Raw genomic sequence first — 14741 nt, 5'->3', positions numbered from 1 at the left:
ACAGGCCAGTTCCATTGCCTGTAAGAGATTTTCACAGAGATTCTGACATATTTTCCACCGCCATGCAGAGCAAAACTTTTCTGTTGGGTTGAGGGCAGTGCTGTATGGTGGGAGGTCTTACTCTTCCTCGTCCTTTTTGTCCAACACCTCATATTCCTCTACCTCTCATATTGTTATCCATAGTTGAGGGATGTACCCATGCCATCTGTGCACTTTGAACTGGCTTATATTTTGTACCCACTCATCACATATTTAGAAACAAGAGTGAACAATTTTGAATCGTTGTGTGTAAACGATGACAACTGTGCTTTAGTTGTGTTTAAGTTCTGCTGTCCTCTCTTTAGTGTTTTGCAACACAGGTTCATCACAGTGTGAATTGTGTTTTAGTGAGAATGTGTTTAGAGTTTAGCAAAAAGAGTGCATGAGATTTGCTAACAGAGTCTAAGTGCCTGAACTTGTTTAAGGTTTTGCTCAAAGAGTGATTTATTCGACAAATTAGATTTGGCTCAGAGAATGGGGTTTATTGTTTTAGCTGAAAAGCTCTTTGGCTTGCTATAAGTGATTAGGATGAAGCTTGGCTCTGTTTATATTTGTTTCTACTGCTCTTGTCCCCCTATGTGTCTGTAGTTGGTTTCTTGCACATCAAGAAGGGTGTCTCTGCAACATCTGTCCTAAACCATCTTGACCTCATGTTGCAGGTATCATACTGCAGCATGGTGACATCTGAACCCAAAGAACTGTGCATCTTTTAAGTTGTTTACTGGCTGGAAAAAAGACTAGACAAATCATCAGTATTTTAGAACAAAGCAACAACAACCAAACAAACTAAAAGGTTGTAGAAATGATCATTAGTGGTTTACGGCCCTCTGGTGCCAATAATAATAATAATGTCAGGAATAAAAAAACAGCACAGACGTGCAGATAAAACTGCCAACTGAAGGCATGAACTGTTGACTAAATCCACATTTCGCTGATAAGGCTGTTTTTAAACAGATGAGTAAAAATCAAAATTACCATTAAATTAATGAAAATCATTTCATCTTTCTGTTGTGATTTGAACAGAATTGACGACCTGGCCTGAAGGTTGCTCCGAGCTGTCACAGCAACACACACAAGGCATCATCCATTCACTGATATTTATATCCACACCCAAAGATGGCACTGGGCAAGGTGGAGGAGGAGGGGAGGGCTGTACGTGTCCATCATGATGGACACAGACAGAACAGGAAGGGATGGGCAGCTACACCTGGACTGTTCACTCAGCGGAAGCTCAGAGCCGCGGGCCAAGGCAGCAAAGTTTATCCTCCGCCCTGGATGCCAACAGGCGGGACACACGCACAAACATACACACTGGTTATTAGTAGCCCAGTTCAAGCTCACCAGCAAAGTTTGAGAGAGTTAAGTTTGAGAGGGACAACTTCAAATCAGTGACAAATGATTTCATCTGGATTAAAGAAAAAAAGGCACTGCTGAGGAAAGTCGAGGTTTCCAAACACATAATCAAAGAGGAAGATGTGACGCTCGACTGTTTTCACTCTGAATCTGTTTTCAAAACTACAACCTTTCATTGAAGCTCTACAAAATGCTTCACGGCTGGATTTGCTTCTTGCATGGCTGCTGCTTCTAAAGAATGACTCATACCTGGCCTCTCAGTCCCATTTTAACTCAACAGCTCTGGGATCCCAAACCTCCAATTATACTTTCTGTGTTCATATAGACAAGGTGACATATGTGATGTGTGTGTGATGTGTAAATTGCATTTTGTGTCCACTACACAGACGCAGAAGTGCATTCACTAACTGTTCACCCTGCTGCCTGCGTCTGTACTCGTGGAGCATACTGGGGCCTTAATTTATGGCACAACATAAAACAGAACTCATGCTCTGCGGGTGTTTTCACACCGAGGCATCTGTATTGTTGACTTAGGACAGGGACTAAGACAGGACACAGTTTTCTTCACAGGGTGGAGAGTTTCAAATAAATACTTGCTGCGTTTTTGCTATACTGGCAAGATTTTTCACTTTTCTGTGCATAGCTAGTTTACAGCAAACTGAAACTGACACCATTATATAGACATGAACATTATTCCTCTGTGATTTTTCGACCAGTATATTTTAGAATATTCTATTCCTTTTCAAAAAGACAATCACTGTGTATAGGCTATTCTGTCAAACGGGCTACCATAAGTTTGCGTGTGAAATCGCCAGTATCGGCCTGGGGGGCCCCATATCGGTCGAGCCTAATTTAAACCTGTATCATCCAGACCACAACAGGTGCCCTCTCCTGCCCTCCCTTTATGCTCCACCTGTCTTCCCTTTTCCGCGGCGAGCTGGCGGCCCAGAAAGCAGCCGTCATTCATTAGAAATGGTATGCTGATCCGCCGGGGGGGCGGACAGCGCAGACCCCCAGGTCACCGGATCGGCGGCAGCTGCTCGGCTCCCGGTGCTATTTTCACCCTCAGGATAAAGTGATGTACAGCCGCGGCCCGCCCGCACGGCCCCAGCAGCTCCAGCCAGACCAGACCAGAGCCAGGATGAAGTCCACGGGCAGCACCGCGCAGCCCGAAGCTTTCACCTCCGACGTGGACGACCTGGACAGCGGCAGCGCAAGCTCCGGCGTAAAGTCCACCGGCGGCTGCAGTCCGCGCAGAGAATCAGGGGAGGCTGCAGAGGAGGAGGCAGCGGGTGGTGGTGGTTCTCTTGTCGGTACGACGAGGCGGAGAAGAAGGCGGAGAAAGAGCAGCGGCGGATGTGGAAGAGGCGGCGGAGACGCGCGTCTGTCCGGGATAAACAAGCAGAGGGGAAAGGGACAGGACGCACAGCGTGAACACGGCCTTCACGGCGCTCCGCACGCTCATTCCCACCGAGCCGGCCGACAGAAAGCTGTCCAAGATAGAGACGCTGCGCCTGGCCTCCAGCTACATCTCCCACCTGGCTAACGTGCTGCTGCTGGGGGAGGACTGCCGGGACGGACAGCCCTGCGTCCGCTACCAGAGCATCCTGCACGGGCGCACCGCGCTCAGCGCGCCCTCCCTGCGGCCCATCTGCACGTTCTGCCTCAGCAATCAGAGGAAACTGGTGAGTGACCATTTACACGATTTGAACCACGGCAAATGCAAAACAGAGACACGCGTCTACAGATCAGATTTCAGTGTTGTGTCCTAAAAGAGAACGGTTTTGTGTAGCCTGAGCTCTGGCACACCGACATATGACGCCAGTCTGTCTGAGAGCTGGACACTGTTTAGCAATGATGAGCTGTTTAACGATGACTTATTGGTAACCAGTTCATTTCTTTTATTTTTATTGATTTAAAGTTTGGGGATTTTGGAGTTTAAACATTAGGTTCCAAAATGGATGAAACCAAACTAAAATCAGCAGGCTAAAGGCAAATATATTCAAAATGTAAATGATATTAATGCTAAATGAATGTATCCTAAATAATCACCTGTAATAGTGAAGTGTAAATGTTTACAGTAGCTGACAGTGGTTTGCAGGACACCTTGCTGACCAGTAATACTGTATGTCACAACTAATTTAAATGTACATTTGTTTTTTTAGTCACAAAACAGCAGACCAATGTTTTTTCTCAGTGCTCTGCCCCAACATAATCTGTTACATAATTTAGTGAGTCTGTTTCCTTTTCTTAAAGATGAGTTCAAAATTACAATTATTTAGCTGGTTGGCCACAGAAATTCACTTCATCAATTTATAAAAATCATCATTTTTTGGCTGTGATTTGTTTAATCTGACCTATTTTAACATGTTAAGATTATAAATGTGTTCCTGGAAAAATGAAACTAAAAAGAAATGAATTTCAAATAACATGTGAACATGAAAATAAGCAGACGCCTGACTGAGATTTGGAGACTGAAAATTACATTAACTTGGTAAAATAGATATTTATGCATGATTACACTGATTCCTATTTGTTTGTGTACACGTTGCGGTGCTCTCACTGAACTATATTTGACAATTTCTTTACCTCCACAGCTCAGAGAAGGAGGGAAACAGTCAGCTGCTGTGTGAAGCGGCTCCAGACAGACGAGGAGTCCACCTTGATGCTGTTTACATGTCGACACATGTAGGACTTTGTACATATATATTTATTGTTGGACTAGACTAAAACACAAAAGACAGAATTAGCACTGAAGAGCACTTTCTGTTCATGTTCATGTGCTTCTGAACCTCTGTTTTGGTTTTGCTGTAACCTCAGCCGATGTGTAAAGTTGCACCTGACGGGGGGCCTATTTTGGTCCCGCTAATAGTACCAACTTCCAACCCCCCACCCCATATATCCAACTCCTACAAAAACAGCCTTGTGCCTTAAGTCACATGAAGGAAACTGAAGAGCAGACACTGCAGGGGTTGCTGTCAGTTGAGAGGCATTAATGTTGCCTTCAAGTGTTGTCAGAAATTTCACTATTGTGCAGGGCTACTTTAAAGGGCTGTTATTGATCTATGACTTCTAGTGGTGAAAAGTAGGAACTATGATCAGTCTTGCTCTCTGCCTGTTAAAACATCTATCTATGTCTCAGGGCAGTTTGGAAAGACAAATTTTTATAGTCTTTCATACCCTTCAACAAGGGATTGCACTTTTTTCATACTACAAATTAGAGTTTTTGGTCAATCTACATCATAGGCTATATATAAAAATGTACAACGTGACCACTTCCTACAGGCCAAAATAGTGAAAATACGGGGGCGGCCATCTTGCTTTTGTGCCACAATCTGCAACCAGATTCTGAGCAGTAGCAACCAGAGGTGGAGCCACGGTATCTGGGCGCCGATCAGAGCTGTCAAATCATCCAAAATGCACCGCTTTTTATCATCAACTAACTTATCAAAAAATGACCACATATATAAATAAGCATGATAATATCTGCTGGAAATGACACAAATTTCCTTTGAGATACATGTATCTGATTTGTACCGAATTGAATTTTTTGCTTAGACTGCTGCCCCCGCGACCTGGTCCTAGATAAGCGGAAGAAAATGGATAGATGGATGAATTTTTAGTTTGGTCCATCCGCTAACACAGAGGGGGCGGGGTTTAGGGGGCATCAACTTGTAATGGCTTCGACTTCTGGGTGCCATCACATCATCCATCTTTATATGCAGTCTATGATGCACACTGTTACATTTAACTGTTTTTTGTATGGTAAATCGTTAAACAAAAAGCAATGAAACCTTTAGATGACTAACATCCACGAAAAGCCCAAATTACAAGCAAATTTGCCCTGTGTGGTGTTAGCCAACACAAGGAATCTACTTCATAAACATACAGAGCCATTGAGAGGAGAGAAACTGGAGGACAATAAAGCTTTACACTCCTTCTGAAAATACCTTTAACAACTGAACAAACAAGCAGAGGATATACAGAGATAATGTTGAACCCAGAGGCCCTAGTGCATTTCACTAGTTATGTACCAATTACTGACTGTCACTGCATGAATTTCCAGTGGTAGGCCTACCTGACAGCATTGGTTTTGGCACCTCATCTGACATGACCTTACATCACTTACACATCCTGCAAAAACAAATAAGCTTCATGTTAGTATGTTACTCTTGAAAAGGGTAAAATCGTATGGCAGCACATACTTCACAATACTCCGACTGGTAGGCTGGTAAGTATTTTATCTGCTTTGTGGTTTTAAGTTTCTAGGGAGATGACAACACAAAAATGCCTGTTTGCCATGTCAATAAATTTCACATAGGGAGACAAACTCTAATGACAAAAAAAAAAAGAATTCTTGGAATCAGGATCATTTGATTGGGTTTGATGGCATAAATCTGAACCTGAGATTTCTTTATGTATTAAATGGAGTCCCAGTTGCTGCTGCTTTAATGGTGGAAATCTCTTATCAGGGATTTCAAACTGGCTTCACCAGTGCCCTCGAGACCTAAAGCTGCTCTCACAAATATTTGTTCCTAATCTGAAGATTTTGATTCAAGATGAAATGTTCAGAGGAATATACTGAATGTACTGCAGTATTATCAACCGTTTACTTTTGCGTTGTTGCACAATTTCTGTATTCTTTAAAAGAAAACTGGCATTTTGTGTGCACATGAATGTGGGACACTAACAAAGTGCATTAGGTTGCCTTTTGCATTTATTTGGAAAAATATAAAAATGATTTATTTTACAATCAACTGGATCATTTCATATGATACAGCAAATGCAGATGAAAATGCAATGAGAGACGTTGCACACTACCTCAAACCCTGTTTTAAATATGAAGGCCTACCTCTAAATCTAGTGTGTAATAAGACTGTAAAAAATGTACTTGAAAAATACCTGACAGTGTACTTTGCACATCGCCAACACTGAGAAGCTACTTAAAGATAAATGTATTTTTGTACAATAAAAATGAGAACGTCAGACTTGTCTTCACCCTCTGCAAATGCTCAAAAATGTCATTTGTCAAGTCAAAGAGTGCGACTGCAACACAACTCAAGTCTTTCTGGTAGCTGTACTATTTTTCCCGAGGTTACACAAACCCAAATGTTCTACATGGCTCCTACAATACAGGTTCTCATAATGTGCAACAAGATGTAATACCTTTAGGAGGCTTTAAGGTGCTAAAATGAGGCTAACGAAGTACGAAACAGGAAAGTTCTAAATACAACTACCGGTACAGATTTTCCCCCAGGAGGGACAGGGAATACAAAGGAAGATGACAATCTGGTTTCATGAGCTTTATCAGCTTTTAATGGAGCTCCAAATATTAATCACTTACAAGTCAGGCGCAAATACATCTGGGCTATTTTAACAAAAGCAAGAGACCACAGTTTAACCATTTCAATAATCTTTATTTCATAAAAAAGTCAATTGGTTTTTTATCAGATTAAAGAAAGTAGAAACCAATAATCGGTGAGCTGGCGAGGCATGTTACAGGGGGCGCGTCTTCTGACAGACCGACCACGGAGGTCGTGACACGCGGTACAGGTTTATCCCAAAGTTGAGAAAGAAGGCAAAGTTTAAGACCAAATGGGAGCCAAACATGAGCTGGGTGAATATAAAGTCAAAGGGAAGAGAAAGGAGAAAAAAATAAATAAAACTTTGGCAAAACTGCATTGATGTTTTTGTCGGCCTCATTGTCACATGACAAAAAAAGGGGCAAACTCCAATTTTAACCAAATTCTGGCTCGGATTTGTACAAGCAGAGGCCATCAAGATCACATGGAATGTTTTGTACCCAAATTACACAAGGAATTACAACAGTGATACCAAAAAGAACAATTCATCGTTTGCCTCTTTCACTGTGACATTTATGTTGACAAGGACTGAGCCCTTCCTGATTTTGCTTAAATAACATTTAAATGCTCTGAGTGGTGGAAGGGTGCGCATCTGTGTTTGGGGTTAAAGTAACAGGAGGTAGAAGAGAGAAAAGAAGGTGATACTCTACTGCTCCTGCTGCTACTTAGAAAAGAAAGAAAACAGCTCATGTGGCAAAGGAGGTCTTAGTCCGCCTCCTCTTCGTCTGATTCCGACTCTAGGGAGAGAAGGAAATAATGCTTAGAATTAAAAGTTCAGTCAATCTGAAATGCTCTGTTAAATCTTCTTCAGTGTGCAACAGTCCTCCAGGTTCATGGCAGAGGTCATGTCTGTGCAGACTGACTTGTAAAACACCAGTCTGACTAATGAAAGGTGCATTTCATCATCCTCATCATGTGTATACTTGCTCGGTGACAGTTAAAAGCTGTGAGGAATTATTTTTTCTAACTGATTTTCTTGCTATGACAAGCCAAAAATATTCATTGTAAAAAAAAAAAGTTTATTGCCCAAGGGTGGAGGGGTGAGTTGGTTTTTTTATTTTTCCTTTACCTTCCTCTGCATTCTTCAGCCACTCGACAAATTTTTTCATCTGCTCGAGGAAAACACTCTTCCCCTTGGCGACGTGGGTTTCAGTGTACCACTTCAGTATGGCCTCTTCACTCAATACATCCGCTGTGAGGAGGAAAGGACAAGTCAGTGGACTGTTTGGCATCGATGTGGGTGAATGGTCCTGTGGATGCGACACCAACCTTTGTAGAGGAGCACCACGATCTTCTGAAAGGCCTTCATGAAGTGGATGTTGTCATAGCAATACTCCTGGATCTTCAGGAGCAGGCTGAGTTCAGACAGACCCTGGGAGGTGAAGGCTTTCAGCAGAGGGCTATATTGCTGCAAGAATGAAACAAAAAATTGACGAGAGGAAAAAAGCTCTCCTGTCTGAAGCAGAGATGGAAACGCACTCAGCCAGCTTTGCAGTAAAAGCTGCTGGTGCATTAAAGCACATTGATTTACAACTTGATCAAGATTTTAATTAAAGCAACAGCAGCTGAATGTCTTCAGCCTTTTATTTTAGAGAGGCTCTTGTTCCTATTTGTAGCAGGTTCACACCATGACCATCATCACATAAACAAATTCTACTTGAGCAACAAGACATCTACTTCTTCAAACCAGAGTTTTAAAACCAGTGGCTCACAATGTCAGCAACTGTATTTCTTTCCTCCAACTAATCATTTAACATTTAACAGATTATTGGCAAAATGTCATGCAATGGCATGTCGACAAAAAATATGCAACAATATTAAATCTCATCTGCCAAAATAATCCATTTGAGGTTACATTTTTTTCCATATAATAGAAAAAAACTAACCCCCTGCTGTTAATGTGCTTTTATTCCTGCTAAATAGTAATGTGCAAGACCATTTATTTCCTTTCCGGTCCCAAGTAAAACCCAGGCTGGTATCGCAGATTCCAAAATCTTTTACAAAACACGACCAAGAAAAAGAGGTGGGTCCCCACAACAGAGACCAATGGAGGGAAAATAAGGCATATTTATAAAGACTTTCCACTTTTATTAACAAATGGTGCCAACATGGTCACACTGCCTTGAAGGGACATTTCTGTGCCAAGATTTTAAACTGCATCTGTGGAACAATGTCCACGCTACATACCCAGGAAGCTTTCACATGCCATCTTGGTTGCTGTTTACATTCCTCCTCCCAGCAAACAAGTGTGACATTACCACTCCAGATAATTACAAGCTAGAACCTGTACAATCTCTAGCAACTGTTACAAAGCTTTGCTCAGTGGCTAACACACTTACAGTGCCATAGTTCCTATCAATGACGTATTATTTAGACTGACCTGGTGATACTGTAGTTACTTTCTACTGTGTCCCCTGTTGTTGATAAGACATACATTTAGGCTGCTCCAAATAACTCAGTTTGGATATCGATCTTTTACTATGTGAACTGATCCTAGAACAGGTAACATTAGGCCTGGAAGTATCAATATTTCAGGATCACTACAACTAAACAAAGCTTCAAGATTTCTGAAAGTTCCACAGACGTAAAACTCATTTTCACCCTTTTAAATGAATGGCAAGGTTATTGGAGAACAGACCTATAAGAGTGAACACATCCCTTACAAAACATAACCCTTTTCAGACTTGCAAGAACCTGCAGTCACTCTGGCAGGGTTCACAATTTATTGCCTAGTTCCTGAGAATCAACAGGGCCAGCATATTTTCTCTTAACAGCAACTGATAGATTAAACCATTTAAGTGCTTTATTTGACTTGATTCAACACATCTGAATGACATGGAGGACATCTCATTTGCTTACCTTCAAGTGTTTGATGGCTTGTTCGGTCACCAGCTCTTCCTTTTTGTTCCACTCCACGCAGCTCATCACGCTGGTCCAGATGATGCCGATCATGGCCTGCTCAGACAGACTGGCCTTTTTCATTTCCTCCCTAGTGAAGGCGATAATCTGGAGGCAGACAAACACTGCTAGGTTACTTTCATATTAATCACTAAACATCAGTTACACTAAAGGAAACATCAAGTTTGCCCATGTGAAGACATGGCCAAACTTTTCATCTTCATCACCCGTCCGCATTCAAACCCAAGACTTCCATAATTCTGGTTGAGCAACAGCAGCTCACAGCAGTGAAGAAAATGGAGACGATTTCATTCATTTCCAGCCTCTCGGGACTTGGTATCAGTACTGCATGTTGGGCACACCACTTTGTTTCCAAAGGGTGCAGTGGCAGTTTGAGCAGCGACTCAGAACACTTAATGTCAGGCCTCCATTAACACCAACAAACTGCTAATTTGTATTCAGCTTCGTGGCTCATTGTGCTGCTCAGCAGTTACTGCCTGAACTGCTGGTGCATGAGTCAAGCAAATTATGCGAGATGGCAAAGAGGGAAGTGTCAAATATGAGGCTACAGAAAAACTCGTAGCAGGAACAAGGATGACATTTACAGCACCTGCAATAACTGAAAGATGTTTAACAGGATCATTGAATCAGACACAACTCAATCAGTTTCAGCAAACTATGGGCTACTTCACAAAATTTTGTGCTACCATAATGTTTATTATAGAATATTAGCTATTTTTACTTTGTTGCAAATGTATGTATAATGTATATGCACCCAACACCAAGTACTGATGACGACTAAAGTCTAGATATACCAGAATTTAAATACAGACAAGAATTTTTACACCGAACTTGTCATTGTCTTGCAGCAGAGCTGCTGGTGTTACAGCAGCGAAGCCCTGGTCTTAATTTCTGATACCAGAGTAACTGGAAGTTGTTAACCCCACTCCTACAGGAACCTCACCTCCTTCTGAGGGTCGCCGCGGGACATCTGCTCCTGGAGCTCCTTCTGCAGCTCCTTCCGGGCACCGATGGATTGCTGGTTGCGGGCAAAGTCTGACAGCTCCTTCAGCCCAGCGTCGGTGAAGTACTTAGAAAAATGCTCGCAGCTTCGTTTATTGGCAGGAAAGAGCTCCTGTAGGGCAGAGATATTTTCAAATTTTTATACAAACAAGTCAGACAAAGAACGTGATAAAATCTGCAATGACTATGAACAAACAGATGTGACAACCTGTACATGACCAGGAGGATCTGAAACAATCTACAAAGGTTGATTTCTCTGGTAATCTCAGATTAGAAGGGTCATTTACCATCAGTCTGTTGTCCATGCCAACTTTGCGGAGACTGCCAGCAACAGAATTGATGTCCTTTTCGTTGATCCATGACTTGAACAGCTTGACAGCAAAGGCTGCAGAGACTCCTGGACAGGGACAACAAGACAAGTTGGGTCTCTGTTGCAAACGCTTTGCAACAAAACCCTTGGAACTTTTGCCCCTATGAACCAAGAATTGACATTTTGAGACAACCTAAAGAGAAACTCATTTCCAGTCTTGTCCTCACCCTCTTTGACAAGGTTCTCGTTGAAGAGGCTGTTCAGGATGGAGGCTGATATGTTGCCATTGGCCAGTAGGATGCCAGTCAGCATGGCCAGCTTGTTGCGCTCAGACTCAGTGAACCCCTTTAGAAACAGCAGCAACTACACAACACAGGAAGGCAAACAAATACAGGCTCGCTGTGTGTACAAATCAAGAGGCTGATATGTCATCCTGCAGCATCTGCTGGACTATGACCAAATTTAAACTGTTTACAACCCTGCAGGTTTGGCTTTAGCTCCAGCTTTATTAACTGCAGCTGCCAAACAATCTGCTTAAGAACATGTTTTCATAGATAACACTGTTGATAATAAACTTGCAACAGATATGTGGAACAGTTAATCTGATCCTGAAGATTGCAAAGACACCGACCTTCTTGATCTCCTCTTCGAAACCCTTCTCCAGGTACTTGTAACGCCTGATCAGCTTGTTAAAAACCTATGAACCCAAACACATACAAAGAATCAAATGTTCTTCCAGGACTGCTGGAGTGTTTTAACCTAATCTGAATGACAAATGACATGTAGATCAACAATGACTGACATTTCACAAGTGCTTAAAAACCGATCCGAACAGTGGCCGGCCATGTTTTCTACCTGAGCGTATGCTTGCATTGTCTCCAGGTCCTCTTGTGCCGTGAAAAGGCAGAACTCAGTGCGGGTCATGTCATCAGACAGAGTCCCGCCTGGGGCTGTGGAACAGAAAAAAAACAAAAAAAAAAAAAAACAGGTCGTTTAAAAAAACAAAAACCAAAAAACAACAAGTGTATGCTTTAATAATTGGCTGTCAGCTTCCGGCTGATAATCACATTTATATAAAATGTTATTTTCCTCCAATCACCCTCTAAATGCCAACTACACATAGCAGATTAAAATACTTTTGTATCTGCCATAGGCATAAAAGTGTAAATATTTATTAGTTTACAAGTTAAACGGTTTTCCTTATACTTCTTTGAAATGCTGTGGTGCACAAGTAAAATATAGCACAATAATTCTAAATGCATTTCTTGCTGCCCTTTACTTCAACACTCCACCCCTAATGTCAGCACTCTACTAGGAAAAAAATTTCAGCTCAACAGTTTGTTCTGTTCTTCTAGGCCAGTCCTTCTCAAATAGTGGGGCGCGCCCCCCTGGGGGGGGGGCTCGGAACAGAAAATAATTGAGAAGCACTGTTCTAGGCATTGCCAAAACTTTAAAAATATACACATTTTAACAACCCTTTTCTTTAAATGACTCACCCAGCATGCCGCCGGCCACCAGGATGTCAAAGAGTGTCTCTGCATACCGGCGGTAGTCAAGCTTGGCGCCAGAGGCATCAAGGAACTTTGCGACCGCTTCCAAATCAGTGCCAGTTTGATTCAAACCTTGTACGATACTTTCTTGAAACTGAGTAGGGTCAAACCTCTCCTTTTCATCTGAGAGAAGAATGTATACATGTCAGAGTCAAAAACAAAAACCCTTGTAGGGACAAGAAATGTGTATATACAAGCAACCCAAGAAACGATGCAATAATGCCCAACACTGACCTCTTTTCCTCGTTTTGAAACGCTGGCCGGTTAGCGTTGGCTTTTGCTGCTTTTGATTATTCATAAAAGACACTCTGAAAAGATCAAACCGAGAGTTAATCTTTACTCAAACTGACCAGATTAGACATTAACATAAGTGAACAGCACACAATGTTCCCTTAAATGGGTGAGCTCACTACTCTAAACTATTTTTATACAACTGCAGTTTGACAAACATTAAAGCCTGTAGCAAAATATATATGGAAATAAACAAACAAACCATAAATAAAATTTTCAAGTTTAAGGTATCTTATTTTGCAGCACTGAATTATTTGTCTTTTTCCAGGGTTGAACGTAAAATTCTCAGTTTAGGACCTTTTTAATACCACCCTGAACACAATTTACAGTCTAAGTAGGGATAATAAGATCTGCAAATAGGATTAAACAGCCTCCGGTACGAACAATAAACCGGGTTATCGGGATTGTTTTGCCACTCAAACACAACCAATGATACAGGACACAATATGTGACTGACGTAAACGAAACGCGGTTAAGACCTCTTTTGTTCAAACGGAATTCTATTATCTTAAAGATTCGGCAATATATCATGTGCATTAAAGCCAAAGCTTAGATTTTGACATCAAAACACTTACTACCGGAAACAAGCTATACAAAGCTGCTGTAATGATTACAACACAAGGAAGACAAGTCAAACAGACAATATGAGGACATACAACGCAGCTGGTGGGAGCAGAGTCTAACTACTTAGATGTGGTACTTCTATCAGAGATAACAAGTGTGATCCTTAAGCAGAAAATATTGTAAATGCCCAAGGACAGATATCGGCAAAGATATGAGGGATTCCCTACAATACAGTTGGCTAATTATAAGTTAGCATTAGCTAATTTAAGGCCTCACCATGCGCCGAGCCAGGGGCTAGTTAGCTGGGCCCGCTAGCTGGCTAGCTAACCATCTTTGATTAATTACTAAACCACTGCTTACACACTCACAACCACTGTGATGAGCCAGCCTGTCGTTAAATGCAACCTGCTGGTGAAGTGTCATTACAAACTCTGACCTAATGTCGAGTGTTCAAGTACGTGGGCTGTAATGAGGGTACTGCTATGTTAACTATCCGAACTGGAGTAAACCGAAATTCGCCCTCCAACTGCGCCCATTATGGCTACATTCTCACGTTAAAACGTTATCATTTATTCGGCAACCCAACATGTTACGCTCTTTACGAGAAAATCAAGGTGCGATACAACACAGAGAAGACGAAAATACAAATACTCACCGAAATTAATGCAGATAAAAAACGGTTGTTAACAGGGGAATCAAACGTCGAATCTCTCTGCAGCCCAAACAAAAAGACCTTCCCGTCAGGACCTCCGCAGGCTCCGCCCGCTGCGCATGCGCAATTTACAGAGATTTCCGTTTAACAAAATCAATTTAAATAAATAACTAAATACATACATACATTTATTTTAGTGTGTTAACAACACATTATTGGTTAGCAGATCTAACTGCATAGATAATGCACACTATTCTCACTGAGAGTATCGCTTTACCCTTCCTTCACATTTACTGCTGAGGCACAAGGCTCAGGTGTTTTCATAAGGCACTCCCTCCTTACTTGCATCTCCTAACCTTTTCGTGTCAAACCGCTGATTAACATAACTTTCTGTCACTCTTGCAGGCGTCATCTCCGTTGGAAGAGACTGCTAAGACATGGTGCATGAATATGTGATCAGCCTTGGTCGACAAGAAGACAAATGTGCTAGTGTTGTCACGATACCAACATTTTGGTACCGGTACCGGTACCAAAATGTATTTCGATACTTTCGATACTTTCGATACTTTTGGATAGTTTTTCAGACAAAAAGAGAAGGCAAAAAATGTCATTACTGACTTTATTTTAATAGAAAATCTTAGAATAACATCAAAATAAAATTCAAAATACTAGGCTTTTCTTATTGCACTCAAAAAAAA

At 41.7% G+C, this 14741-nt stretch overlaps 2 protein-coding genes across 2 annotated transcripts; one reads left to right on the top strand and one right to left on the bottom strand.

The window, feature by feature from the left end:
• Nucleotides 1-2470: 2470 nt before the first annotated feature.
• LOC109955706 (basic helix-loop-helix transcription factor scleraxis-like) lies at nt 2471-3219 on the top strand. Its single transcript, XM_020592121.1, has 2 exons — nt 2471-2705; nt 2800-3219. The coding sequence occupies exons 1-2, from the start codon at nt 2471-2473 to the stop codon at nt 3162-3164; spliced, it is 600 nt and encodes a 199-aa protein (XP_020447777.1). The 3' UTR covers nt 3165-3219.
• Nucleotides 3220-6788: 3569 nt separating this feature from the next.
• Nucleotides 6789-14158, bottom strand: bzw1a (basic leucine zipper and W2 domains 1a). The gene is made up of 12 exons (XM_020592257.1): nt 14047-14158; nt 12771-12844; nt 12483-12659; nt 11842-11936; nt 11618-11683; nt 11214-11349; nt 10964-11073; nt 10618-10788; nt 9615-9761; nt 8025-8163; nt 7825-7947; nt 6789-7492 (listed from the first exon to the last, which is right to left on the bottom strand). The coding sequence occupies exons 2-12, from the start codon at nt 12832-12834 to the stop codon at nt 7461-7463; spliced, it is 1260 nt and encodes a 419-aa protein (XP_020447913.1). The 5' UTR covers nt 12835-12844; nt 14047-14158; the 3' UTR covers nt 6789-7460.
• Between the last annotated feature and the right edge of the window lie 583 nt (nt 14159-14741).

This window comes from Monopterus albus, unplaced genomic scaffold (assembly GCF_001952655.1).
Source record: "Monopterus albus unplaced genomic scaffold, M_albus_1.0 scaffold16.1, whole genome shotgun sequence".
Lineage (NCBI taxonomy): Eukaryota > Metazoa > Chordata > Actinopteri > Synbranchiformes > Synbranchidae > Monopterus > Monopterus albus.
This window is presented reverse-complemented; position numbering and strand designations above follow the sequence as displayed.